The sequence below is a fragment of the Rhinoderma darwinii genome, chromosome 4, assembly GCF_050947455.1.
Source record: "Rhinoderma darwinii isolate aRhiDar2 chromosome 4, aRhiDar2.hap1, whole genome shotgun sequence".
Lineage (NCBI taxonomy): Eukaryota > Metazoa > Chordata > Amphibia > Anura > Rhinodermatidae > Rhinoderma > Rhinoderma darwinii.
The window spans coordinates 112,322,483-112,348,875 of record NC_134690.1 but is presented as its reverse complement, the minus strand read 5'-3'; the positions used below and the strand labels follow the sequence as shown (position 1 = coordinate 112,348,875).

General features: G+C 45.6%; 1 protein-coding gene across 1 annotated transcript in view; it reads right to left on the bottom strand.

Moving 5' to 3' along the window:
- The window catches only part of XRN1 (5'-3' exoribonuclease 1), a 103,818-nt gene that overhangs the window by 75,947 nt on the left and 1,478 nt on the right, over positions 1-26,393 (bottom strand). The window contains exons 2-3 of the mRNA XM_075861474.1: positions 16,256-16,488; positions 142-239 (exon numbers count right to left, since the gene is read on the bottom strand). Of these exons, the coding sequence (XP_075717589.1) occupies positions 142-239; positions 16,256-16,488 (331 nt within the window). The remainder of the gene's footprint in view (positions 1-141; positions 240-16,255; positions 16,489-26,393) is intronic.

Below are 26,393 nucleotides of genomic sequence, written 5' to 3'. Positions count from 1 at the left end.
ATCTCTGGATTAGAGCTACTAGTATTAATTGCTAAAAACCTGACAAAACAAACAAAAACACTTGCGTAGATCTATTCACTTGGTTATTATATCTGATGCACGGAACATTTAGAATTAGATCCTTATAAAAGATGTGCTTACCAGGAGTGATACAATTGGAGTCGAACCTGGCTTCAGTCGGCAAGACTTCACCCTTTTCTACAGCTTTCTTTATTTTGTCTTCTGCCTCTTTTGCAGATCTAGACATAAATAAAAACACCTTTAGTGAAGGTATAAAAGAAAAAAAATAAAATATATATACACACACACACACTAAATTTGGGGTTTTCATTAACTTTAGCCATAATCATCAACATTAAAAAGAAAAAAATGCTTGAAATAGATCACTCGGAGTAATAAATCTATATAATATACGAGTTTCACTTTTGGAATTGAATTCCTGAAATAAATTAACTTTTTCACGATATTCTAATTCATGGAGAAGAACTAGTATATATTACATACACAAATTCTGAAACATTGTCTCTTTCTAGTCTATTTTTTTTCTGACTGTATTTTTTTATTCAATTATCTGTACATGAATATGGGAAAACCATATTGCCCGAGCTGCTGTAAACAGAATTTAGAGAGATGCTTTACAGCAGCCACATGGACCATAGGAACCTGTATACTGAAGATGATCCTTGATTTCTATGAGAGTGTTTTCTAGGCATGCTCTGTGACCTGTGCAGATGTCAATGTGCAGGGAGGGGAAGAAGGAGAGTATAGTCATCACCTATTGTGAACAGTGTTATCTATATAGAGGCATTAAAGGCCCTTTTACACCGGCCAATAACCAGCCGGAGCAGATCGTTGATCTGTAGACGCGGCACTTTTTCTGGGGGTTGCTTCTGGCTGGTGTTGGGGGAATCCGACTGATGAAGTGTCTTTCAGTCAGTCGCGTGACATCCTCAGACTGGGGGCATTCTCGGGTGTCCTGAACATCAAAAATCAGGCCTTCAATAATTTTCTCCTGGAAATCCAGGTATGTGTCTCTGCCTCTGTTTTTTTTGTAGAGCACAAATGAATTGTGGATTGCCACCTGTAATAGATAAATGGCCACTTTTTTGTACCAGGTTTTTGTTTTTCGCTTTACTAAATAGGGCTGTAAAACCTGGTCGCTTAAATCCACCCCCCCCCCCATGTACTTGTTATATTCGGACACGCTCACTGGTTTGTGCTTGTCCGATGTTGCCCCTCTTTCCCTCACTGCCACTGTTCCTGCGGTATGAATCGTGCTTAGCACATACACATCTTTGCGATCCCTGAACTTGACCGCCAGCAATTCTTCAGATGCATAAGCACAGGAGTCCCCCTTTACCATGCGCTTCCCCACTAATTGCTGTGGAAAACCAATTCTGTTTTTGCGCATGGTACCACATGCCCCAGTCCTTGCAGCATGCAAATGCCTAAACAGGGGCACACTCGAATAAAAATTATCACAGTACAGGTGGTACCCCTTGTGAAGCAGAGGCTGCATTATCTCCCACACAATCTTACTGCTGGTGGAAAGATCAAGGGGGCATCCAGGAACATTTATTGTGCGGTCCCGCCCTTCATAAATCCTGAAGGTGGTGGTATATCCTGACCCGCTTTCACACAATTTGTAGAGCTTAACGCCATATCTTGCCCTTTTGGAAGGTAGATATTGGCGAAAGCTAAGTCTGCCATGAAAGTTGAGGAGGGATTCGTCCACACTTACATTCTGCACAGGGGTGTAGAGTTGCAGAAATAAATTATTCAGGGAATTTATCAGTGGTCTAATTTTGAACAACCGATCCCGGTTTGCATCGGTACTTGGGGGGGCCTGTGCGTTGTCGTTGAAATGGAGGAACCTCATTATTGTCTCATAACGAGACCTGGGCATTACTGCAGAATATACTGGGGTGGCTTGGGCGGGTCTTGTTGACCAGTAAGACCTAATGGAGGGCTTTTTGACAATACCCATATTTAGAGTGAGCCCCAAAATTTTTTTTAATTCCTGCAAATTGGTGGGCGTCCAATCTCTGGCATGGGTGGATGAAGGTTTCTGCCTTATATATTGCGTGGCATATAAATTTGTTTCGTGGACAATCTGATTTAGGATGTCGTCCGTTATAAATAAATGGAAGTAATCCATTTGGACAAAATTTGTATTGTCCACGGTTATGCCAGGAGTGGCAGTAAATCCGTGGATTCTAGGCCCAAAAGATGGGGCAGGTGCCCATACATGAGCCTGGACTGGAGGGACCAGGCTGTCCCGTGCTACAGCGCTACTAGGCCCTGCGTTTCAACTGCATCAGGGACAACGTCCCCTGAAGATGAACCTGAAGTGACGCCATCATCGTCACTGCCCAAAACAGGTTCCATCTCTGATGCGGTCTCAGACTCAGACCACAGCATGGCGTATGCCTCCTCGGCGCTAAACAACTTCCTCGCCATAACGTCACTAACACTAAACAAATGTATTTATTTTTTATAAAAACACACAAATTAACTGGTATATATATCTACACTACCGCTAACAAAAAAATAAACTGCTATTGCTATATATATTATATATATGTGGATATATATATAATTATATACTCCCTACCTGCCTATTCTAATAGAATAAAAGATAGAAAGGTAGATAAATAGATAGAAAAATAGATAGATGGATAGATAGATTGTATAGATAGATAGAAATCTATCTATACAGAGAATGTTTTAGAGTGTAACTGTATTTTTTTGTAACTGTAATCTTGTAATCTTCTGGCAGCAATTCTCCCGAGTCTCTTCTTCTCCTCAAACTGAAACAATGTTTGAGGAGAAGAAAAGAGGCAGGAGATTTACTGCCAGAAATATCAAAATAAAACAAATGTGGTCGCTGTGATAGGTTTTCACAGCGACCACATGTTCAGGGACCATCAGATTGGTCCCTGATACTCTGCCCAGTGCCCAGAGCTGTTGGTAACAGCGTGGGGACAGGGCTGTGTGCACCCGATTGCGTGCACACTGTTTTATACGTACAAATGCATGTGATCGCTGTGATTGGTTGTCACAGCGATCACATGTTTAGGGGCCAAAAGATTGGCCCCTGACATTCTGCCCAGTGCCCATGGCTGTTAGCAACAGCCAGGGCACAGAGCTGTGTGCACGCGATCGTGCGTGCACAGTCTCTGAAGTGCCGCCGTAATTAGTCTATACGGCGGACTTCAGAGACCCTGACCGCTGGCCGTATAAATACAGCCAGCGGTCGGGAACCTGTTAAAAAAAATCCTCAAAGGAAGCTCCATTTTCAGCTTCAAAAACGCCGGAAAATCAGAGGCTGTTTTCTCTGATAACAGCTCCGTATTTTCAGACATCTTCTGTTAAGCGTTATTGCTATTTTATCTGTGATGATAATAAAAGGACTACTTAAAAGTGATTTTAGGATTTACTTATTTTTTTCAAATAGATGACATAGAAAATGAAACAAAAAATAAATAAAAATTGATTTAAACCATAGGTAATTTTTTGATCACATATTCCCCTTAAAGTATGTATACCATTTGCATGATTCAATGAACAATATTGAAATCGTGAGCTACAGTGTCTTAAGTTTCCACTTTAGCGTATATAGAGGATAAATTATATTTATATATGAACTTAACTAGTAAGAAAGTTGTAGTGGAAATTAGCATTAAAGAAGCACTAACAATTTTTTTTCCTGCCATTTTTTTATCCTGTTGATAGGTTAAAAATGATCATGGTAGATTTTATGTAAAAAAAAAAGGGATTTTCCAGTTTAATAAATGAAACGTTCTATAACTTTTTAACCCCCTTGACATGTCACGTACGCGGTAGCCGTTAAGGGGAAGTATGGAGCGGGCTCACGGGCGGAGCTCGCTCCATACACAGCGGGTGACGGCTGTGTTACACTTTAATTCCGCCCGTTTAACACTTTAAGTGCCGCGGTGAATCGCGACCACCGCATTTAAATTGTTAGAATCATTTAAACACGCCATCGCACCTTCATACGCCATATTGAGGAGGCAAACAAATGGATGTACATTACAAGTAGTTATATTTTTTAGGATTTTCAGCCATTTTAAAATGCTTGTAAAAAACAAAAACACAACTTTCCTTTACAAACACAAGCGAGCCAATAATTCTAGTTCTCCATGGTTTCCTCACGATCCCATCAGAAACCACAGGAGGATGGGCAGAGGGAATTCATGAAAACGGACATTTATTCGGTTGCTGCTGCATAGACCGGGGCAGATTTACGTATGCCAGCATTAGCTTTCTGCTCCACTGGAGTAAGATGCGACATATCAAAAAGGTGAACGCCTCTTAATAAATCTGTTGCATCTTTCTGCTGGCCGTGTGCAACCATTGTAACGCAACGACCGCGGCCAGGCGCAATCCACCCCACCCCCCCATCAGGCATCAAATAAAAAAAATTATATCCACTTCACCCCTTTTAAACACCCCTCCAGGTCCCCTGATCATGCTGCAGCTTATACAAGGTCATGATGCCAAGCAGCGTTCGAGCCAGGGGCGTAACTAGGAAAGACTGGGCCCCATAGCAAACTTTTGACTGGGGCCCCCCCCTCACCTGGGTGTCACACACCCCCCCCCTTGTAGATAGTGCCTTTTTTACAGCCCCCCCCCTGTAGATAACGCCATGCAGGCCCCCTTTGTAGCCATCTACAGGGGGGGGACCTGTCTGGCGCCATCTACAGGGGGGGGACCTGTCTGGCGCCATCTACAGGGGGGGGGACCTGTCTGGCGCCATCTACAGGGGGGGGGGGGACCTGTCTGGCGCCATCTACAGGGGGGGGGACCTGTCTGGCGCCATCTACAGGGGGGGGGGACCTGTCTGGCGCCATCTACAGGGGGGGGGACCTGTCTGGCGCCATCTACAGGGGGGGGGACCTGTCTGGCGCCATCTACAGGGGGGGGGGGACCTGTCTGGCGCCATCTACAGGGGGGGGGGACCTGTCTGGCGCCATCTACAGGGGGGGGGGGGACCTGTCTGGCGCCATCTACAGGGGGGGGGGGACCTGTCTGGCGCCATCTACAGGGGGGGGACCTGTCTGGCGCCATCTACAGGGGGGGGACCTGTCTGGCGCCATCTACAGGGGGGGGACCTGTCTGGCGCCATCTACAGGGGGGGGACACCTGTCTGGCGCCATCTACAGGGGGGGGGGACCTGTCTGGCGCCATCTACAGGGGGGGGGACCTGTCTGGCGCCATCTACAGGGGGGGGGACCTGTCTGGCGCCATCTACAGGGGGGGGGACCTGTCTGGCGCCATCTACAGGGGGGGGGGGACCTGTCTGGCGCCATCTACAGGGGGGGGGGACCTGTCTGGCGCCATCTACAGGGGGGGGGACCTGTCTGGCGCCATCTACAGGGGGGGGGACCTGTCTGGCGCCATCTACAGGGGGGGGGGGGACCTGTCTGGCGCCATCTACAGGGGGGGGGGACCTGTCTGGCGCCATCTACAGGGGGGGGGGGACCTGTCTGGCGCCATCTACAGGGGGGGGGGGACCTGTCTGGCGCCATCTACAGGGGGGGGACCTGTCTGGCGCCATCTACAGGGGGGGGACCTGTCTGGCGCCATCTACAGGGGGGGGACCTGTCTGGCGCCATCTACAGGGGGGGGACCTGTCTGGCGCCATCTACAGGGGGGGGACACCTGTCTGGCGCCATCTACAGGGGGGGGGGACCTGTCTGGCGCCATCTACAGGGGGGGGGACCTGTCTGGCGCCATCTACAGGGGGGGGGACCTGTCTGGCGCCATCTACAGGGGGGGGGACCTGTCTGGCGCCATCTACAGGGGGGGGGACCTGTCTGGCGCCATCTACAGGGGGGGGGACCTGTCTGGCGCCATCTACAGGGGGGGGGGCCTGTCTGGCGCCATCTACAGGGGGGGGGACCTGTCTGGCGCCATCTACAGGGGGGGGGACCTGTCTGGCGCCATCTACAGGGGGGGGGACCTGTCTGGCGCCATCTACAGGGGGGGGGACCTGTCTGGCGCCATCTACAGGGGGGGGGACCTGTCTGGCGCCATCTACAGGGGGGGGGACCTGTCTGGCGCCATCTACAGGGGGGGGACCTGTCTGGCGCCATCTACAGGGGGGGGACCTGTCTGGCGCCATCTACAGGGGGGGGACCTGTCTGGCGCCATCTACAGGGGGGGGACCTGTCTGGCGCCATCTACAGGGGGGGGACCTGTCTGGCGCCATCTACAGGGGGGGGACCTGTCTGGCGCCATCTACAGGGGGGGGACCTGTCTGGCGCCATCTACAGGGGGGGGACCTGTCTGGCGCCATCTACAGGGGGGGACCTGTCTGGCGCCATCTACAGGGGGGGACCTGTCTGGCGCCATCTACAGGGGGGGACCTGTCTGGCGCCATCTACAGGGGGGGACCTGTCTGGCGCCATCTACAGGGGGGGACCTGTCTGGCGCCATCTACAGGGGGGGACCTGTCTGGCGCCATCTACAGGGGGGGACCTGTCTGGCGCCATCTACAGGGGGGGACCTGTCTGGCGCCATCTACAGAGGGGACCTGTATGGCGTTTTCTACAGGGGGGACCGTATGGCGTTAGAAAACAGGGGCTGTAGAAAACGCAATACAGTAGAAACCGCCATACAGCGCCCCCCCCCTGCAGGGAACGCCATACAGCGCCCCCCCCCTGCAGGGAACGCCATACAGCGCCCCCCCCTGCAGGGAACGCCATACAGCGCCCCCCCCCCCTGCAGGGAACGCCATACAGCGCCCCCCCCTGCAGGGAACGCCATACAGCGCCCCCCCCTGCAGGGAACGCCATACAGCGCCCCCCCCCGGCAGGGAACGCCATACAGCGCCCCCCCTTCAGGGAACGCCATACAGCGCCCCCCCCCTGCAGGGAGCGCCATACAGCGCCCCTCCTGCAGGGAGCGTCATACAGCGCCCCCCCTGCAGGGAACGCCATACAGCGCCCCCCCTGCAGGGAACGCCATACAGCGCCCCCCCTGCAGGGAACGCCATACAGCGCCCCCCCTGCAGGGAACGCCATACAGCGCCCCCCCTGCAGGGAACGCCATACAGCGCCCCCCCTGCAGGGAACGCCATACAGCCCCCCCTGTAGGGAACGCCATACAGCCCCTCCCCCCTGCAGGGAAGGCCATACAGCCCCCCCCTGTAGGGAACACCATACAGCCCCCCCCTGTAGGGAATGCCATACAGCCCCCCCCCTTGCAGGGAACGCCATACAGCATCCCCAACCCCCCCAAAAAAATGCGACCTACAGTGTGTCCTACAAATAACATGCATCCCCTATCCACAGGATAGGGGATACATGTGTGATCGCTGGCATTAATAGGGAGAACGGGGGACTGAAAGTCCCCTGAAGTTCCCCATGACTCACCTCTGACTTCCGGCGTCTGCGCAGCTCAATAAATGAAAGGAGCGCTGGTCACGCATGCGCACAAGCGCGACCGGCGCTCCTTTCATTTCTACGGAGCTGCCGACACAGACCCCGGAAGTTCGAGGTTTGTGATGGAGAACTTCAGGGGAATTTCAGTCCCCCGTTCTCCTTATCGCTGCCAGCGATCACACATGTATCAACTATCCTGAGGATAGGGGATACATGTCTTTTGTTTAATGGCAGAGCGGGGAGATACCTCCATGCTCTGCCGTAGTGTTCAGTGGCGTCCCGCTGTAGCAGCCGTAGCGGAGCCTGCGGCCATGGTGGGGGCCCGTGCTGGCGGGCGACACGGGCCCCCTCATGCTGCGGGCCCCGTAGCAGCTGCTACGGCGGTAGTTACGCCACTGGTTCTAGCTTTATATGCGATGTAGAACTCAACGTCAAGAGCACTGCGTCACACACAACGTCCTGTCCTTGTATGAGCCGCAGCATGCTGACAGAGCCCGAGGGGAAAAGTGGAGCGGTCAGATGAGGGGGGGGTAGGTTACTGGGCCCGGCACTGGCCTCTACCTAGCTATGCCTCACAGAATGAAATCTATGCCAGCTCCTAGATTTACGCTATAATTTACTCCAATTTTCTGGCATATATAATCAATTTCTCTGGCCGCGGTGACCTTTTGGAAGCCCCTTTCTACATCGCACAATTATGCCAGAAAACTAAACCCCCCCCCCCCCCCCCCAGAAAAATAGACTGCCAGCCCAGATACCACCTACCGCTAGCAAACAGCTGCTGGACAGTGAATATGGTGACATGGTCATGGTAAAAACTTGGGAAGAGCTGCAGATTTAAACAAGGTTTTGTCTCATCTCATCCTCTAATAGAAGGAGCCGCTAACTCCGGAGAGAGACCCCCCCACCCCCTGACAAACGGTTGATTTAGCTGGGGAAAGTTTCACTAGAATGATCAATTGTGTTAAAGATAGGATCTAGTATATGTAATTTTTGTAATGATGTAAAGAGCCATTCTACACTTGAAATGAGGTGGGGGGAGGAGTAACAAGGAGATTATATTGCAAAATGTTTACATTTTTCTTATGGCACCAATATTATGGGCTTTTGAAGTGAGACAACCCTATTTAAGGTGAGATTCTTGCTGCCATCTCTTTTTTCCCCCTAGGTCAATAGTACAGAAGGTACATTGGGCCTCATAAGGCTACATAAATGATGTTAGTGTTGCCCATGGCGTACAGAAAAACAAAAAACTTAATAGGATTGGGTGTTATGGACAACACAAACACCTTCTTAGTTTTCTCGCATGAGCTCCCAGGCCTTTCCCTAGAATTTGTAACTGAGAATGTAATACAGATCTGGCCCCACCTTGTCAATCTGTCATATAAGCTTGTTGCCCTCCCCTACCTGCTTTCCAAAAACCAATATTACAGGACTAGTACACAAGATGTACATGACATTACGAGAAGCCATGATGCCCGTAGTCAGTTTCTCATAATGAAGACATCACAAGTAACCAGAAAAGATTACCTTTTCTGAAGGAATAGAATGTGTAGTAAAACCAGAGGTGCGCTTTGATAGAATACAATAAAAATATGACTTTCTGCTATGAGCTAACAAAAACGAGTACAGCTCTGCAGGACTAATGTAAAATAAAAGCCAAAAAATGAGAAATTGCTGCTGCTTTGTGAAGGCAGATCAGCGGGCATGGAAGAGTCGCCCCATTCTGTTAATTCTCCCAGCGGTGCCAGGACATGCATTATGTATGGGATTTGGAACTGCAGCACAAAAGAAAGAGCATGGATGTTTTCTGGATGTTCAGAAGGCAAAACGCTCTTTATAAACATGAATAATATCTCCAATGAGACAGAAGAATATGGTCACAATTCAGAAAGAACACGGGGTGGGTATTTTTTAGATTGATATGGTAGATGATTACCATAAACCCACAATACATGAAACGGATGGTGGACAATACACTGATTTATACACCGTTCAAGCCCTAACATTAAAACCACCTGACTAATATTGTGTAGCCACGGAGATTTCAGTCGGGTGAACCCCGCAACAGAAAGTGAAAACACAGCTTCCGTTTCAGTCACCATTGATATCAATGGTGACTGAAACGGAAGCTGTGGTTTCACTTTCACTTTCCGTTGCGGGGTTCACCTGACTGAAACCTCAGACGGAACCCTGGAACGGAAAGCGAACGGTGATGTGAAGAGGCCCTAAGCCAACTTCTTCCAAAGCTCCATGGTGCAGTTCTGATGCTCACATGCCCATTGTAGATGTTTTTGGCAGTGGACATAGGTCAGCATGAGCACCCTGACTGGTCTGCAGCCACGCAGCAAGCTGCAATGCACTGCGTGTTCTGACACCTTTCTATCATAGGCAGCATTAACTTTTACAGTAATTTCTGTTATAGTAACTCTTCTCTGGGATAGGACCAGACCGGCTAGCCTTCACTCCCCATATTACAGCTCCATACAGGAGCTGTATACTTCATACCAAGAACTGGGGGATAGTCAGAGATGGATGTCAGTGACTTTCCGACTACTTCTGCCCTCTAATGGAAAAATGGGGGGGCGGGGGTTGGTTGTCAGACTGTGTTGATGCCTGTAATAGACGTCCGCATTGACTAACGCTCTACGTGAAAGAAGTGGGCAGGCACAGGTGGTTACGTCATGCAATTCTTGGAGACTGTGGGTGAGGGAGCGGTTGTGAGGGTTTTATTCTGACAAATCTGTTTTTGTGGCTCAAAGCCTGAGCGGTCTACATAGAGATCAAGGTTAACAGATTACGAGAGCAGGACCTGCCCTTCAGCTCCCAGAGAACATTTTTACAAGGCTTATTGCTGTAAAGAGATCTGTCACAGAGGTGCACACTGAAATACTCACGTAGCGTGAAGAGCTCCAGCTGAGATTAAGGGCAGGTGTTTGGGACTTAAAAAGTACCTACAATTGCCAAAAAAGTATGGGAACCCTTTGGAATTGTATTTCTGCATGGATTACTAATAAACGTAGTCTGATTGTGAGCCAAGACACAATTACAGACAAACACAATCTTACTAAACTAAGGCCTCATGCACACGACCGTAGCCATGTGCACGGCCGTGATTTTCGGGTTGGCTGGCAGCTGAGTGACAGCCGCGAGCCACCCGCAAATGGCCATTATTTTCAATGGGCTCGGACCACAGAACACGGCCGTAATAAGGCTTGCCTGTTCTTTCTGCGGTCCGGTCTCCGGGGCCATGCACGGACCGTGAAAACCACGGTCGTGTGCATGGCCCCATAGGAATGAATGGGGCCGCAATTCTCCCGTGGATTTTCGGGGGAATTGCGGCCGCAAAAGCACGTTCGTGTGCATGGGGCCTAATAACACAAACATTTGTACTGTTCATGTCTTTATTTGAGCAGATTGAGAAAAACTTCCATCGTGCAGGGAGGAAAAGTAAGGGAACCTCTGTGTTAATGACTTCAAGAGCTTATTGGAAAAACGTGTTACAATTAAGGAGTTGAGATTGAAAGTGTGGTTTTCACAGGTGCTTTGCCCATTAAATAGAAGGCACACAAAGCATGGTTACCGACCAATCTGTTCTTCTCAAGAAAATCGTTAGTGTGATAAAAGCCTCAAGGAAAACAACTTTCAGCCCTCAGAAGAGACGTTATAGAGATGTATGAAACTGGAAAAGGCTACAAAAGCATTGCGAAAGATCTGGGTGTACATCAAAGTGTTCTATGGACAGATGAGACTAAAGTGGAACTTTTTAGCAAAAATGCAAAATGCTGTTTGGAGGAAAAAGAAAAAACGGCACACCAACACCTCATCCCAATTGTGAAGCATGGTGGAGAGAGCACCAAGTTTCGGGGCTGGTTTGCTGCCTGAGGGCCTGGACGCCTTGTAATTATTAATGGGAACATTGAATAAGCATTTTACAGGAGAAGGCAAGGGCAGCTGCCCATGACCTCAAGCTGAAGAGACGTTGGATGATGCAACAAGACAATGATACAAACCATACAAGAAAATCAACTAAACAGTTGAAAAAGAGGATTTCTCTTTTGAAACGGCCGAGTCAGGGTCCTGACCTTAACCCTATCGAGATGAGGTCGCATGACGTGAAGAGGGCTGTGCACGCAAGGCATGTCAGAAATTTTGATGAACTGAAACCCATTTGCAGGAAGGAATGGTCCGAAACTCATACTCAACGTTGAGCAAATCTTATTTGCAGCTACAGGAAATGTTTGGTGGAGGGGATTGCTGCTAAAGAGGATCTAAAGATTATTCAATTCAAGGGTCCACTTTTCCTCCCTGCACTGTGTATGTTTATGCAATGTGCTAAAAAAGAGACATGACCAGTATAAAGGTGCTTTTACACCGGCCAATAAGTGGCCGATGCAGCGAGTGCCGATCAACGAGACATCGTTGATCGGCAGTCGCTTGCTCCTGTCACACGGAGCTATGAAAGGGGACGAGTGGTCATTACTCCGATCGCTCGTCCCTATCTATTATAATTGTGTTGGCAGCACATCTCCCTGTTTACACAGGAGATGTGCTGCCGACAACGATAATATTTTACTTTATTAAAACGATAAGACCAAAAGATGATCGTGCACAGGGTAATTATCGGTAACGAGCGTTCTATGAACACTCGTCTGCATGATAATCTGCCAGTGTAAAACCCCCTTAAGTGTTTGTGTGTTATTAGTTTAGTTAGATTGTGATTGTGTAATATTGTGACTTCGATAACAATCAGACCACATTTAATTCGTAATCAATGCAGAAATCCAGGACATTCCCAAGGGTTCACTTTTTCTTGCAACTCTATGGCTATGTTCACACGGAGTATTTTGGGGAAGGAATATCTGCCTCATAATTCCGTTTGGAACTTTGAGGCAGATATTCCTCTCCCTGCACACCGATTTTCGCGGCAATTATCGCGACGTTTTTCGCCCGCGGCCATTGAGCGCCGCGGGCATAAAACAGCGAGAAATACGCTTTCTCCTGCCTCCCATTGAAGTCAATGGGAGGTCAGAGGCGGAAGCGCCCGGAGATAGGGCATGTCGCTTCTTTTTCCCGCGAGGCAGTTTTACTGCTCGCGGGAAAAAGACGCCGACGCCTCCCATTGAAATCAATGGGAGGCGTTCTCGGGCCGTTTTTGCCGAGTTTTGCGACGCGGTTTCCGCGTCAAAAAACTCTGCAAAATACCCCGTGTGAACATAGCCTATCACCACCTCTATTTTAATTCACAAGTAGTCAGTCCTACAAAGAAAATATTCTAAATATCACTAACAAAATTGGATACCTCGGTAATAGGCCGACTCACATCATGACAGCAGCAGCCTTGACAGGAAGTTTGGGGCCGTATCTAGAGTCCAGTCGGCCTATTTAAAGTCTTTATTTTTAATTTGATTTGTGATTTTTAGAAAAATTTTTTGTGGGGGGCTAGCTATTGAGAACCTGGTCATAGGGACTCTTTAACCCCTTCCCGTCGCAGCCCTTTTTCAGATTTTCATTTTTTCCTCCCCACCTTCCAAAAGCCATAACGTCTTTATTTTTCTGTCGATATAGTACTACAAGGGCTTTATTTTTGCGGGACGAGTTGTAGTTTTTCGTAGCAACATTTATTTTGCCATATAATGTACTAGCAAACGGGGAAAAAATTATTTGTGGGGTAGAAAATGAAAAAAATAAAAATAAATGATTCCTCCATGGTTTTTTGCGCTTTGTTTTTACAGAATTCACTGTGCAATTAAAAGAACATGTTAACTTTATTCTCTGGGTCAATACGACTGCGATACCAAATATATATAGTTTTTTCTATATTTTACTACTTTTACAAGTAAAAACCTAAGTGTAAAAAATAAAATTTATTTTTTGGCGCCAAATTCCGAGAGCCACAACTTTTTTATTTTTCCGTCGATTAAGTGGTATGAGGGCTTATTATTTGTGGCATAAGCTGTAGTTTTTAATACCATTTTGGTGTAAATGCGACGGTTTGATCACTTTTTAGTTCATTTTTTTGTGGGAGATGGTGACCAAAAAATAGAGATTCTGACGTTTACAATTATTATTTTTTTACGGCGTTCACCGTGCGGGTTATATAATGATATATTGTAATAGTTTAGACTTTTACAGATGCGGCGATACCTATTATGTTTATTTATTTTATTACTATGCTCTAGGGGGAAAATGGGAAAAGGGGGGTTTTTTGAACTTTTAATATATATATATATATATATATATATATATATATATATATATATATATATATATTTATTTCTTTTTTACACAAAAAAAAAAAAAACGAACTCATTTTTACTTTTTTTATTAGTCCCCCTAGGGGACTTCAACCAGCGATCAATACTAATGTATTGCAGTATATCGTGATTCTGACAGGTATCTATTATGCCCTGCCAGAGGCAGGGCTTAATAGGTGTACAAAGATGGCGGACCTGGGGGCCTTCATTAGGCCCCCAGGCAGCCGTAGCAACCATCGCCCCCCCGCGATTGCATTGTGAGTGCGATGAGCTGTCCTCTTTCTAAGGAATTAAATGCTGCGGTCTCTGTTGACCGCGGCATTTAACGAGTTAAACTAGCGAGATTGCGCTCGAGCACGATGCCGCTAGTTACTCTCAGGTGTCGGCTGTAAAACAGCAGACACCGGTATCGTATGAAGAGTGTTCACTCCGTGAGCCCGCTCCATACTTCCCCTACCCGACTTTGGCGTATGGATAAGTCAAATGTCGGGAAGGGGTTAAAGCTTTGGATGTTTTCAAGCCGTGTATGGAAACGACGGCATTAAGGTAAAGATGCCATTGTATTTCACTTAAAGAGGCTCTGTCACCAGATTTTGAAACCCCTATCTCCTATTGCAGCAGATCGGCGCTGCAATGTAGATGACAGTAACGTGTTTTTTTTTCAAAAACGAGCATTTTTGGCCAAGTTATGACCATTTTTATATTTATGCAAATGAGCCTTTCTTAAGTACAACTGGGCGTGTTTAAAGTTATGTCCAACTGGGCGTGTATTGTGTGTGTACATCTGGGCGTTTTTACTTGTTTTACTAGCTGGGCGTTGTGAATAGAAGTGTATGATGCTGACGAATCAGCATCATCCACTTCTCTTCGTTACCACCCAGCTTCTGGCAGTGCACAGACACACAGCGTGTCCTCGCGAGATCACGCTGTGACGTCACTCACTTCCTCCCACAGGAACTTCATCGCGTCGGATGAGCGAGGACACGCTGTGTGTCTGTGCACTGCCAGAAGCTGGGTGGTAACGAAGAGAAGTGGATGATGCTGATTCGTCCGCATCATACACTTCTATTTACAACGCCCAGCTAGTAAAACAAGTAAAAACGCCCAGATGTACACACACAATACACGCCCACTTGGACATAACTTTAAACACGCCCAGTTGTACTTAAGAAAGGCTCATTTGCATAAATATAAAAATGGTCATAACTTGGCCAAAAATGCTCGTTTTTGACAAAAAAAACACGTTACTGTCATCTACATTGCAGCGCCGTTCTGCTGCAATAGGAGATAGGGGTTTCAAAATCTGGTGACAGAGCCTCTTTAAAGTAGTACTGCCAATTTTTTATTATTTTTTTGCATATATCATGCTAACTTACCAGCAACATTCTATCAGTGTCATTTGTTTCTTCCCAGATCAGTTGCATCTGTACATATTTAACACTTTAGTTATGGGCAGCTGCATCATGTGATCTCTGTCTGACCACCAGAATAGACCATGCTCTCATGTGCAGAGAAGGTCACTGTCCGGTGTGTCTGACTTCCTGTGAACTACGGGATTACATCATCACTAGTCAAATCCCCCCCGGCAGCCTTGAGAACCCCTCCCCACCCAGCTGAACCCTCCTTTTTCCTCTGCATGTCTCTCCATACATATAGTGCTCCTGAAAATATTATTTCTGTCCTATCTAGGGGACCAGGAGTGCAGTGATATAATAGGGGAGTACATGCAATGATGAGCTGTAGAGCTATAAAACTCCCGACTCACACTGCCTATCTATACTATGTATGAGCGCTGTGTGCAGAGTCCAGTGTATTTCTATGAGATGCAGCTTCTCACTGTCCCGTGTAAAAACTGACACAAGCAGGGGAGATAGGCTGAGCTGCATCACACAGAATACATTGAGACTCTGCAGCGTGAATACAGAAGTTTTCGATCACTGATCTATCACTTGCTGCACATAGATAGGACTCAAAGCAGAGCAAGTGCAGTGTGATGAGACCGCAATATTTAGCATCAGCATTCGTAAGCCAAAACAAGCAGTGGGTCCAAAATACGGAAGAGGTGGCCATCTTTCTATTATACTTTTTCTGTTTAGGTTTCACTTCTGGTTTTGGATCCCACTTACGGATGCAGAACACAGACCAAAATACTGCCGTGTGAAAGTGGCCTAACTAAGAATAAGAGGCTGAACTCTATGTATTTTTTGTACTTTTCAGCTTGTGCTGTGCACTTTAGGGGTCGGCCACTATTGTCATCACATAAGAGAGTTGAGGTTACAGGATTACAGCTCTGATGATCTGTTAGATGCTTGATTTTGTCACATAGCCGTGCCCACAGAAATGTTACTACTACAACAGTGACACACCAATGTCCTACACTGCCCTCGGATCCTTTGAAAGGAACTTAAATGGGAGCAATCGTGTGTTGCGTTTTGAGACACTGCCAGGAGTCCAGGATTGTCGCCGGTAACCCCAGACACTTGCTTAAAACTGGTTTAAGGGGTCAGGAGATGTTAGACAAAGGCCCAAAATGATACATGACTCAAATGGCAACACATACAGTGAGAAAAAGAAGGATGTTATAATTACCTAAAACGTCTCCCTCGCTGCTGGTTCATTTTTGCCCTGGGAGCGACACCGTCAACAGCCATAAAAAAGACTTTTCTTGGCTTGATGATACGGAACAGCACCTCTAAATAATGAAATATATCAGCGAAGATCTTATCTTCTGTTATTCTAAAGTGCACATCATCATCATTTGGGTGCGAGCACTGGTGAATGATTCCATTCATGTCCAAGTACAGATTGTCAAATTCTGGGATCTGTGGGGGAAAAAGTGTTTTGTGACATTCAGCATTATTCTAGGACATACAAAGATAAAACAAAAATACACATACATAACTAGACTGCAATACATACAATGCAACACAGACCCATGACACCCTTACATTATTTCCTTTTTTCCATTCCCATGTTCTCCAAAACATCTATTACGGATTTCATCGTTTGCTCTCACAAAAAAAAGGACACGAAAAGCAATAGGCCGTGATCATTATCAGTCGTTTGAAAAACGGTTGTTGAGGACATGATGGAATTTTCAGTCAGGACAATTCTCCCGGGCCGGGCCAGGAGCATCATTGCTGCCTTATAATGGCCATAAACATTATAAATGTTGCTATGGGTCACATACATTTACAGACCCTGCCGCCGATACTGGCGATTTTTACAGCACAATCGTTCCACTATTTATTTGCGTTTTATATTTTGTCATCGATCTTTTTCTGCATTCACACCGGTCAATTATTGTTACCCTCGCTCAGACCACAGCAAACTATGACATTATCTTTCCAGTTCATGTAGTGTATAACTAAATATACCTACTATATACCTCAGTGCATATCTACCCATTAGTTGAAAGAAATATTAACCATGAAGCCACTATTACAAAATGAAACAGACAGGAAGCCCCTAGTATAAAGTTATCACGAGAAGACAGGTGCCATGATGACTAGACTCAAGATTGACATAAATGGCAGCTTATAGTTCACCAATTTATCAACGGGGGGACATGGATTATTGTACAGAATCTAAAAGAAATCTCGTCATGCTCCATCAATTGCCATAATACGGAGGTATTCTTCCCTAGAACACCACCTCTCTAATACAATGTTGTGCAGAGGCACCGCACAGTGACAGTATGGAGCCGCTGTACCTCCATGAACATACCGTGCGCCTGACTAATAGGAATTTATGCCCAAGACTTAAAAATGCCCATACATTAGTAAATCAGAAGGGAAACCAAGAGCCAATTTTATATATACATATACATACACACACACACATACATATAAACATATATACAGTGAAGGAAATAAGTATTTGATCCCTTGCTGATTTTGTAAGTTTGCCCACTGTCAAAGTAATGAACAGTCTAGAATTTTTAGGCTAGGTTAATTTTACCAGTGAGAGATAGATTATATTTAAAAAAAAAAAAGAAAATCACATAGTCAAAATTATATATATTTATTTGCATTGTGCACAGAGAAATAAGTATTTGATCCCCTACCAACCATTAAGAGTTCAGCCTCCTCCAGACCAGTTACACGCTCCAAATCAACTTGGTGCCTGCATTAAAGACAGCGGTCTTACATGGTCACCTGTATAAAAGACTCCTGTCCACAGACTCAATTAATCAGTCTGACTCTAACCTCTACAACATGGGCAAGACCAAAGAGCTTTCTAAGGATGTCAGGGACAAGATCATAGACCTGCACAAGGCTGGAATGGGCTACAAAACCATAAGTAAGATGCTGGGTGAGAAGGAGACAACTGTTGGTGCAATAGTAAGAAAATGGAAGACATACAAAATGACTGTCAATCGACATCGATCTCGGGTTCCATGCAAAATCTCACCTCGTGGGGTATCCTTGATCCTGAGGAAGGTGAGAGCTCAGCCGAAAACTACACGGGGGGAACTTGTTAATGATCTCAAGGCAGCTGGGACCACAGTCACCAAGAAAACCATTGGTAACACATTACGCTGTAATGGATTAAAATCCTGCAGTGCCCGCAAGGTCCCCCTGCTCAAGAAGGCGCATGTACAGGCCCGTCTGAAGTTTGCAAATGAACATCTGGATGATTCTGAGTGATTGGGAGAAGGTGCTGTGGTCAGATGAGACTAAAATTGAGCTCTTTGCCATTAACTCAACTCGCCATGTTTGGAGGAAGAGAAATGCTGCCTATGACCCAAAGAACAACGTCCCCACTGTCAAGCATGGAGGTGGAAACATTATGTCTTGGGGGTGTTTCTCTGCTAAGGGCACAGGACTACTTCACCGCATCAATGGGAGAATGGATGGAGCCATGTACCGTCAAATCCTGAGTGACAACCTCCTTCCCTCCACCAGTACATTAAAAATGGCTCGTGGCTGGGTCTTCCAGCACGACAATGACCCGAAACATACAGCCAAGGCAAAAAAGGAGTGGCTCAAAAAGAAGCACATTAAGGTCATGGAGTGGCCTAGCCAGTCTCCAGACCTTAATCCCATCGAAAACTTATGGGGGGAGCTGAAGATCCGAGTTGCCAAGCGACAGCCTCAAAATCTTAATGATTTACAGATGATCTGCAAAGAGGAGTGGGCCAAAATTCCATCTAACATGTGTGCAAACCTCATCATCAACTCCAAAAAACGTCTGACTGCTGTGCTTGCCAACAAGGGTTTTGCCACAAAGTATTAAGTCTTGTTTGCCAAAGGGATCAAATACTTATTTCTCTGTGCACAAGGCAAATAAATATATATAATTTTGACAATGTGATTTTCTTTTTTTTTTTTTTATATAATCTATCTCTCATTGGTAAAATTAACCTAGCCTAAAAATTCTAGACTGTTCATTACTTTGACAGTGGGCAAACTTACAAAATCAGCAAGGAATCAAATACTTATTTCCTTCACTGTATACGTCAGTGTATTTGGTGTAATTTTTGAATTAGTCTTCTCTATACAGAGCAGCTGTACCTTTCGTTTTGATCTGAATCCATCAGTCCCGCAGACCTGACGGGTTCAGTGGCAGCAGGTCCTGGGTGTCCCTGACACGCAGGATCCATCTGTAATCTATCACATCGAAGTTATGAACTTATTGTTGGCAGTCACAGGCGTACTTGAACCTGTACTAGTTTTATTCATTTGGCTGGAACGTGCGGACCAAACTTTCTTGTGTAATTTATGAACTTAAAGGGAATGTGTTGCCAGAAAAACATGTTTTGTTTTTTTTAATTAAACATTTAGTGTGTAGGTGATTAAACATTGTTCAAATTTTTTTTTTTTTTTCACGAGTCAGGAAATATTATAAATTAGATTCTAATTTATAATATTTCCCATTGCTGGTCACTAGATGGAGATATTCCCAAAATTGCAGCATTGCAAAATTGGGTAAAAAGCCCTCGCTCTAGTGAGCTCTCAGCATCCCCCCCCCCTCCTTTATCCTGGCTAGTGCCGGGATAAACGAGGGGTTTCAACGGTCTAACCTCCTACACTGTGTGTCGCCATTTTTTGAGCTAACACACAGTGTAGTAGGTTTACATACAGTAGTAAACGTACACAAACACGAACATACATAGAAATCTCTTACCTGCTCCTGCCGCCGCGGCTCCCTCCGGCCCGTCCGCTCCGTCTGCTGCCGCTGGTCCAAGTGCACAAGTCCGGAAGCCGCGACCGGAAGTAGTAATCTTACTGTCCGGCCGCGACTTCCGGTCCACAGGAAAATGGCGCCGGACGGCGCGCATTTCAAATTGGACTGTGTGGGAGCGGCGCATGCGCAGTTCCCACACAGACGGCGTACACAGAAGTGGATGGGACGGGACCCGTTCGCAGTCCCTATGGGACTGTGGCTGCCGTATTCCATGTCTGTATGTGTCGTTAATCGACACATACAGAAATGGAACAAAAAATGGCAGCCCCCATAGGGAAGAAAAAGTGTAAAAATAAGAAAAAGTAAAACACAAACACACAAATAAATATAAACGTTTTTAATAAAGCACTAACATCTTTAACATATTAAAAAAAAAATTGTGATGACACTGTTCCTTTAAATGTGATGGATAACAGGTGGACCCTGCGGGTCAGACACACAGGACCCGCTGACACTGAACCCGTCAGTCCCGCCGACCTGACGGGAACAGGATTTAGCGTTACATACAGCTGCTCTGTATGGAGAGTACAGAGCAGCTGCATCTATAAAATACATTTTTAATAAAGACTAATTATAAAGTTACACCAAACACACTGACAGACCTGTATTAAAAAAAAATGCCCATCAAAAGGCTTACATAGCCTTTAAGCACTTTATGCCAGTTTTCTGGCGTAGAAAAGTCCCAATTGCATTTTTACCTTGCTTCTCCCACAAAAAGTGGAGCTTAATGTGAGGACGCAGAGCCTTCCGCAGTCTGATAAATTCACTGTAATTTAGCGGAAATCTACACCAGCTCATACCTGCCATAGATTTCTCTTTCCAGCGGATAGACATCCAAAGATGCACCTAATTTATTAAGAGGTGTGCGGCTCTTAAAGGGTAACTAAACTTCCAAACAACTTATGACATGTCGTAGTGACGTGTCAGAAGTTTTAAACGGTGGGGGTTCGAGCATTGAGACCCCCGCCGATCTCTAAAACGAAGTGGTAGAACTGCTCGAGTGAGCACTGAGCCGCTTCGTTTCTGATCCGCTTTTTCCGAGAAAAGCCGTTCAGAAACCAAGTGGCTTGTTGCTCATCTGAGCGCTTCTGTCGCTTTGTTTCAGCGATTGGTAGGGGTCTCAGTGCTCAGACCCCCACCGATCAAAACTTCTGACATCACTACGACATGTCAGAAGTTTACTGAAAGCTTAGTAATTGTTTAATAAATTAGGTGCATTTTACTCGTTATATTAATACTAGTAGGGATGTCACGATACCAGAATTTGGACCTCGATACTGATACTTCCTGTAGTATTGTCATTCTCGATACCAAAATGATACTTTGCCAACCGTAATAAAAAATAAAAAAAAGTTCTACCATTTTCTGATGTGAGACACATGGTGTGATGAATTTTGAACCTCCATGTGCCTCACATTGATAGTAATTAACCCCATAATACCATGTGCCTCATATTAATAAGTGAAATAAAATGGACGCTATAAATTTGTTGTGCAGGTTATTACGGCCACGATGATACCAAATGTGTATGTTTTTTATACTTTTATTGTCAAAAATGTGTGTTTTAATTTAGCATTATTTTATTTTTTTATTTTTAAACTTTAACGTACTGGCGTATATCTATATGCCAGTACATTAGCCTGTGTACTGACAGGTATGTCCTAACAACTGCCTGTGTACTAAGTATGCCCTAACAGGAAATATTGTCAGAAACCCTGGGGTCCTTCAATGGACCCTGGGCAGCCTGCCCATATATATGGCATGTCCCTCGATCGCGTCACAGGGATTCTTTGTGACGCAATCCATTTCCCTCCTCATTTTCTCCTTGAATGCTGCAGTCCGCTTTGAGGGAATAGCAGCGACGATCAGAGGTTTCTCTGATCTCCGCCGTTAGAGCGGGGCTGTGGCTGGATAATACAGCCATTGCCCCCGCTCCTGACAAGTGCATGCGGTCAGGATGCGGTGATACGGCCGGCGCTACACTAATGAGCGGCGGCGCCGACACTGAAGTTAGAAGATAGGAATGTTTCGCAGTGCGCCCATGTTCTGTGTCTTCAGTGCTGTCGCTCATTAATGCAGCGCCGGCCGCATCACATCATGCTGACCGCGCGCGCACACACTTGTCAGGAGCGGGGCAATGCCTGTATTACAATTACGAATTAACGGAATTGAACCGTTTGAGGGTGCACGGCATCTAAATAGTATTGATGCATCGTGCAACCCTGAATACTAGTGTATGAAACACCAGTATTCATAAATTCTTCCCATTGGCTTATCTCAATTCAGTTCTGGCAGGCAATTTTCCAAAACCAAATGGAGAAAAGCCACTATCTCTGTAAGACCATCATAATTACCAGGCTTTGGCTCTCATTACATAATAAGCAATATCTGTCTTTAGTCGGCAGAAAATGGTCTAAATTTTCCTCTTCCGCTGTCCAAAACATCTAGCGTATGGCCAGCTTTTAAGTCTATTCACACATTCTGGTCAGAACACGTTTTTTGCTGCAATTTTTGGGAAATTGCAAAAACCGCAAGGTTATAGAAACCTGTAATGCCAAGCAGCCATCCCCTCATGAATGATAGGTGTGAGAGTCGCTGTTCATCAGTATCTGGGCACCTGTGCAACCTCCCTCAATTCATATTGGGACTTGTCTGCATCCTGCCGTTAGTATCAGTAAGTATGGCCGCTTTCTTCAGAGAAAGAATTAAACAACGATATGAAAGCGGTTATAGACCAGTGTTAGGCCTTATTCACACGAGCAGGTCCATTTTGGGCACGCAAAAAATGCTGTGTTTTGCGGGAGCAAAAGCTCAGCGTGGCATCTATATATGGTGCGTGGCTTTCGCGCGGCCGGCATCATTATGACACTCTGTTTTTATGTTTACAAACATAAAAGCAGAAGGTGCTGTTCTGTTTTCATTCATTCTTTTTACTACTGTTGCGCGAATCACGTGCGGCACCCGGAAGTGCTTTTGTGTGCCGTGCGCGATTTGCACGCACCCATTGACTTCAGAGGTATGTCACTTACCCATTGACTTCAATGGGTCCGTGCTGCGCGAAACACGGGCAAGTATAGGACATGTCATGAGTTTTATGCAGCGGACACACGCTGCGTGAAAATCACTGACAGTCTGAACGGCCCCATTCACTAACATAAGTCTGTGCGACGCACGTGGAAATCACGCGCGTATCAGGGACGTATAACACGTTCGTGAGACGAAGGCCTTATTCAATGCTTCGAAGTCAAGTAAGGCCCTATTCACATCACGTTTTTGTTTTCATTTAGTGTGTATGTCAGCAAAGCTCCCAACGTACATACTTAACGTGTCCATAGGGCTCCATTGCCAGATAGAAAGTGGGTCCTTTTGGCCTCCGCCTGGCCATTATATGTATATACCGCAAACAAAATAAATAAAAAAGGTATGGAATAGTGTTATAGGCTACTCTATTCCATCACAGTAAAAAATGTATATAGTTTATCGTGCTAGTGTATGGGGGACAAATGCCACTGTATGGGATCCGTTAAACATATATCTCATGAGCTTTTCATTACGTATTCTTTAAATAGAGGCCAATATAGCCTAACAATGGCATCCATCACCCATAGACTATAATGGTAACCGTTTATAAACTCATGAAAATACTGTTAAACAGATACCATTAAAGCCTGTGGGTGATGGATGCCACTGGTAGGCATATTTCACAGCCTATGCTTTACGTATAGGTCATCAGCTTTTCCTGGTGTATACTTGACACACGGGCCAAAAATCGTGATGTGAACATAGCCTAACTTTTAGTGAAAGAAGCCAAAAAGTACCCCTGCCTTGCAATCAGTCATAACGGGGCTCCATATAATGACTAAAATTGTTGCAAATGTCACCAAAATGTTACAATTTCCGCTTTGGTTAACATTTTGAAGCTGCCCAGCGGTTCCACAATGGTGGCTCAGTGAAAAGATGGGTGGAGAATTTTTCCCATGCTTGTAAAGAATCAGCTGACCGTAAACAATACTCCTAGCCGTCTTTCCGTTTTAATACCTTAATGTACAGTCATAAATTAGTGGCAGGCATGCTGATGTCAGAGGTATGTCACTTACGTCTGGAGTCCAATGACATTTATGATACTCTACATAGGGCATATTTCTACAAATTTAAAACGTACTGAAACATTTGTACTTTTTTTATTCTTTTAATTCTATGATCTCTAAATTGAGCATAAAATAAGAAGTCAGTTTAGTCATCCTAGTCATTAACGTGTAGCTAAACATTCGACAAACTTCTGACATGTCATAGTGACATGTCAGAAGTCTGGATTGGTGGGGGTCCGAGCACTGAGACCCACACCAATCGCTAGAACGAAGCAGCTGAAGCGCTCGTGTGAGCTCTCAGCCGCTTTGTTTCTGTTTGGCTTTTTCCAGAAAGCCGGTGTATCGGAGTACAGGCTCATAGACTTTGTATTGAGTCCGTACACCGATACATTTTTATTTCCGGAAAAAGCCAAACTGACACGAAGCAGCTAAGTGTTCACACGAGCGCTTCGTTCTAGCGATTGGTGGGGGTCTCAGTGCTCGGACCCCCACCAATCCAAACTTCTGACATGTCCCTATGGCATGTCAGAAGTTTGTCAAACATTTAGCTACACTGTAAAGAAAACCTGTCAGTAGTTTTAAGGTCTCAAACTGCAGACAGGGTGACAGAGGGAAGGGCATTTTAAACATACCTTTTTTTCCGCGGTCAAGCAAGTTGCATGACAAAGAAAAGGATGTTTAATTCCCCCGGCACGCCAATCGCAAATGCCACATGATGTGCAAGTGCTCATGCATTGCACGCAGCAAGCCTCGCGCCTCTGCTCTGAGTGACGGCTCTAGCGGTTTTCTGATTGGCTGCTAGATTCATCACTCGAAGCAGATTGCGGCACTTGCGACCGCCGCACCAGGTGAATCAAAGTTTAAAACGCCTACCCTCCCCTATGTCAACCTGTCAGGAGATTTGGGGCCTCAAAACTGCTTACAGGTTCCCTTTAAAGGGATTATGCAGACATTTGGCATAATCACAGGATACATGTTTATATAGTGGGAGCTCCACTATTGGGACCACCACTCGTTGCGAAGACAGGGGTCCCCTGAACCAAATTGGGCAATTCAAAAGGGGTGACAGCTGCTGCATTTAGCAGGTGAACAGAGAGTAAACTGTGCACTCTCTCCATTGCTATGGAAACCTGTAACCCCTTCCCGCTGCAGCTATTTTTCAGATTTTCATTTTCGTTTTTTCCTCCCCACGTCCAAAAAACAATAACTTTTTAATTTTTCCGTCTACATAGTCCTGTGAGGGCTTGATTTTTGCGGGACGAGTTGTAGTTTTTCGTAGCACCATTTATTGTGCCGTATAATGTACTAGGAAACGGGAAAAAATTATTTGTGAGGTAGAAAATGGAAAAAAAAAAACAGCGATTCCTCCATTGTTTTTCGCGTTTCGTTTTTACGGAATTCACTGTGCAATTAAAACAACATGTTAACTTTATTCTGGAGGGTCAATACGATTACGGCGATACCAAATATATATAGTCTTTTCTATATTTTACAAGTAAAAACCTAAGTGTAAAAAATAAATTTTTATTTTATGTCGCCAAATTTTGAGATCCATAACTTTTATCTTTCCGTCGATTAAGTGGTATGAGGGCTTAATTTTTGCGGGATTAGCTGTAGTTTTTAATAATACCATCTTGGTGTACATGCAACGTTTTTATCACTTTTTATTTCATTTTTGTGGGAGATGAGGTGACCAAAAAATAGAGATTCTGACGTTTACAATTTTTTTTATTTATGGCGTTCACCGTGCGGGTTAAAAATTGATATATTATAATAGTTCAGACTTTTGCGGACGCAGCGATACCAATTATGTGTATTTTTTACTAAGCTCTAGGGGGAAAATAGGAAAAGGAGGGTTTTTTTTAACTTTTAAGATTTTTTTACATAAAAAAAAACAACTTTATTTTACTAATTTTTACTCTTTTTATTAGTCCCCCTAGGGGACTTCAACCAGCGATCGCTTGCACTATATACTGCAATACTAATGTATTGCAGTATATTGTGATTCTGACAGGCAACTATTAAGAGGCCGGAGGCAGCGCCTAACAGGAGCACAAAGATGGTGGACCTGGGGCCTTCATTAGGCTCCTAGGCAGCCAAAGCAACCATTGCCACCCCGCGATTGCATTGCGGGGGGCGCGATGAGCTGTTAGAGGGGGTCGCCCCCCTCTTTCTAACTATTTAAATGCCGCGGTCACTATTGACAGCAGCATTTAACAAGTTAAACGAGCGGGACAGCGCTCCTAGAGCCGGAATATACAGCCAACATCCGCATCGTATGGAGTGGGTTCACTCCATGAGCCCGTTCCATACTTCCCCTACCCGACTATGGCGTATGGATACGTCAAATGTCGGGAAGGGGTTAAAGGGTAACTAAACATTCAACAAAGTTCTGACGTGTCATAGTAACATAGTGGTGTATGGACTCAATAGAAAGTCTACGGGCCCGT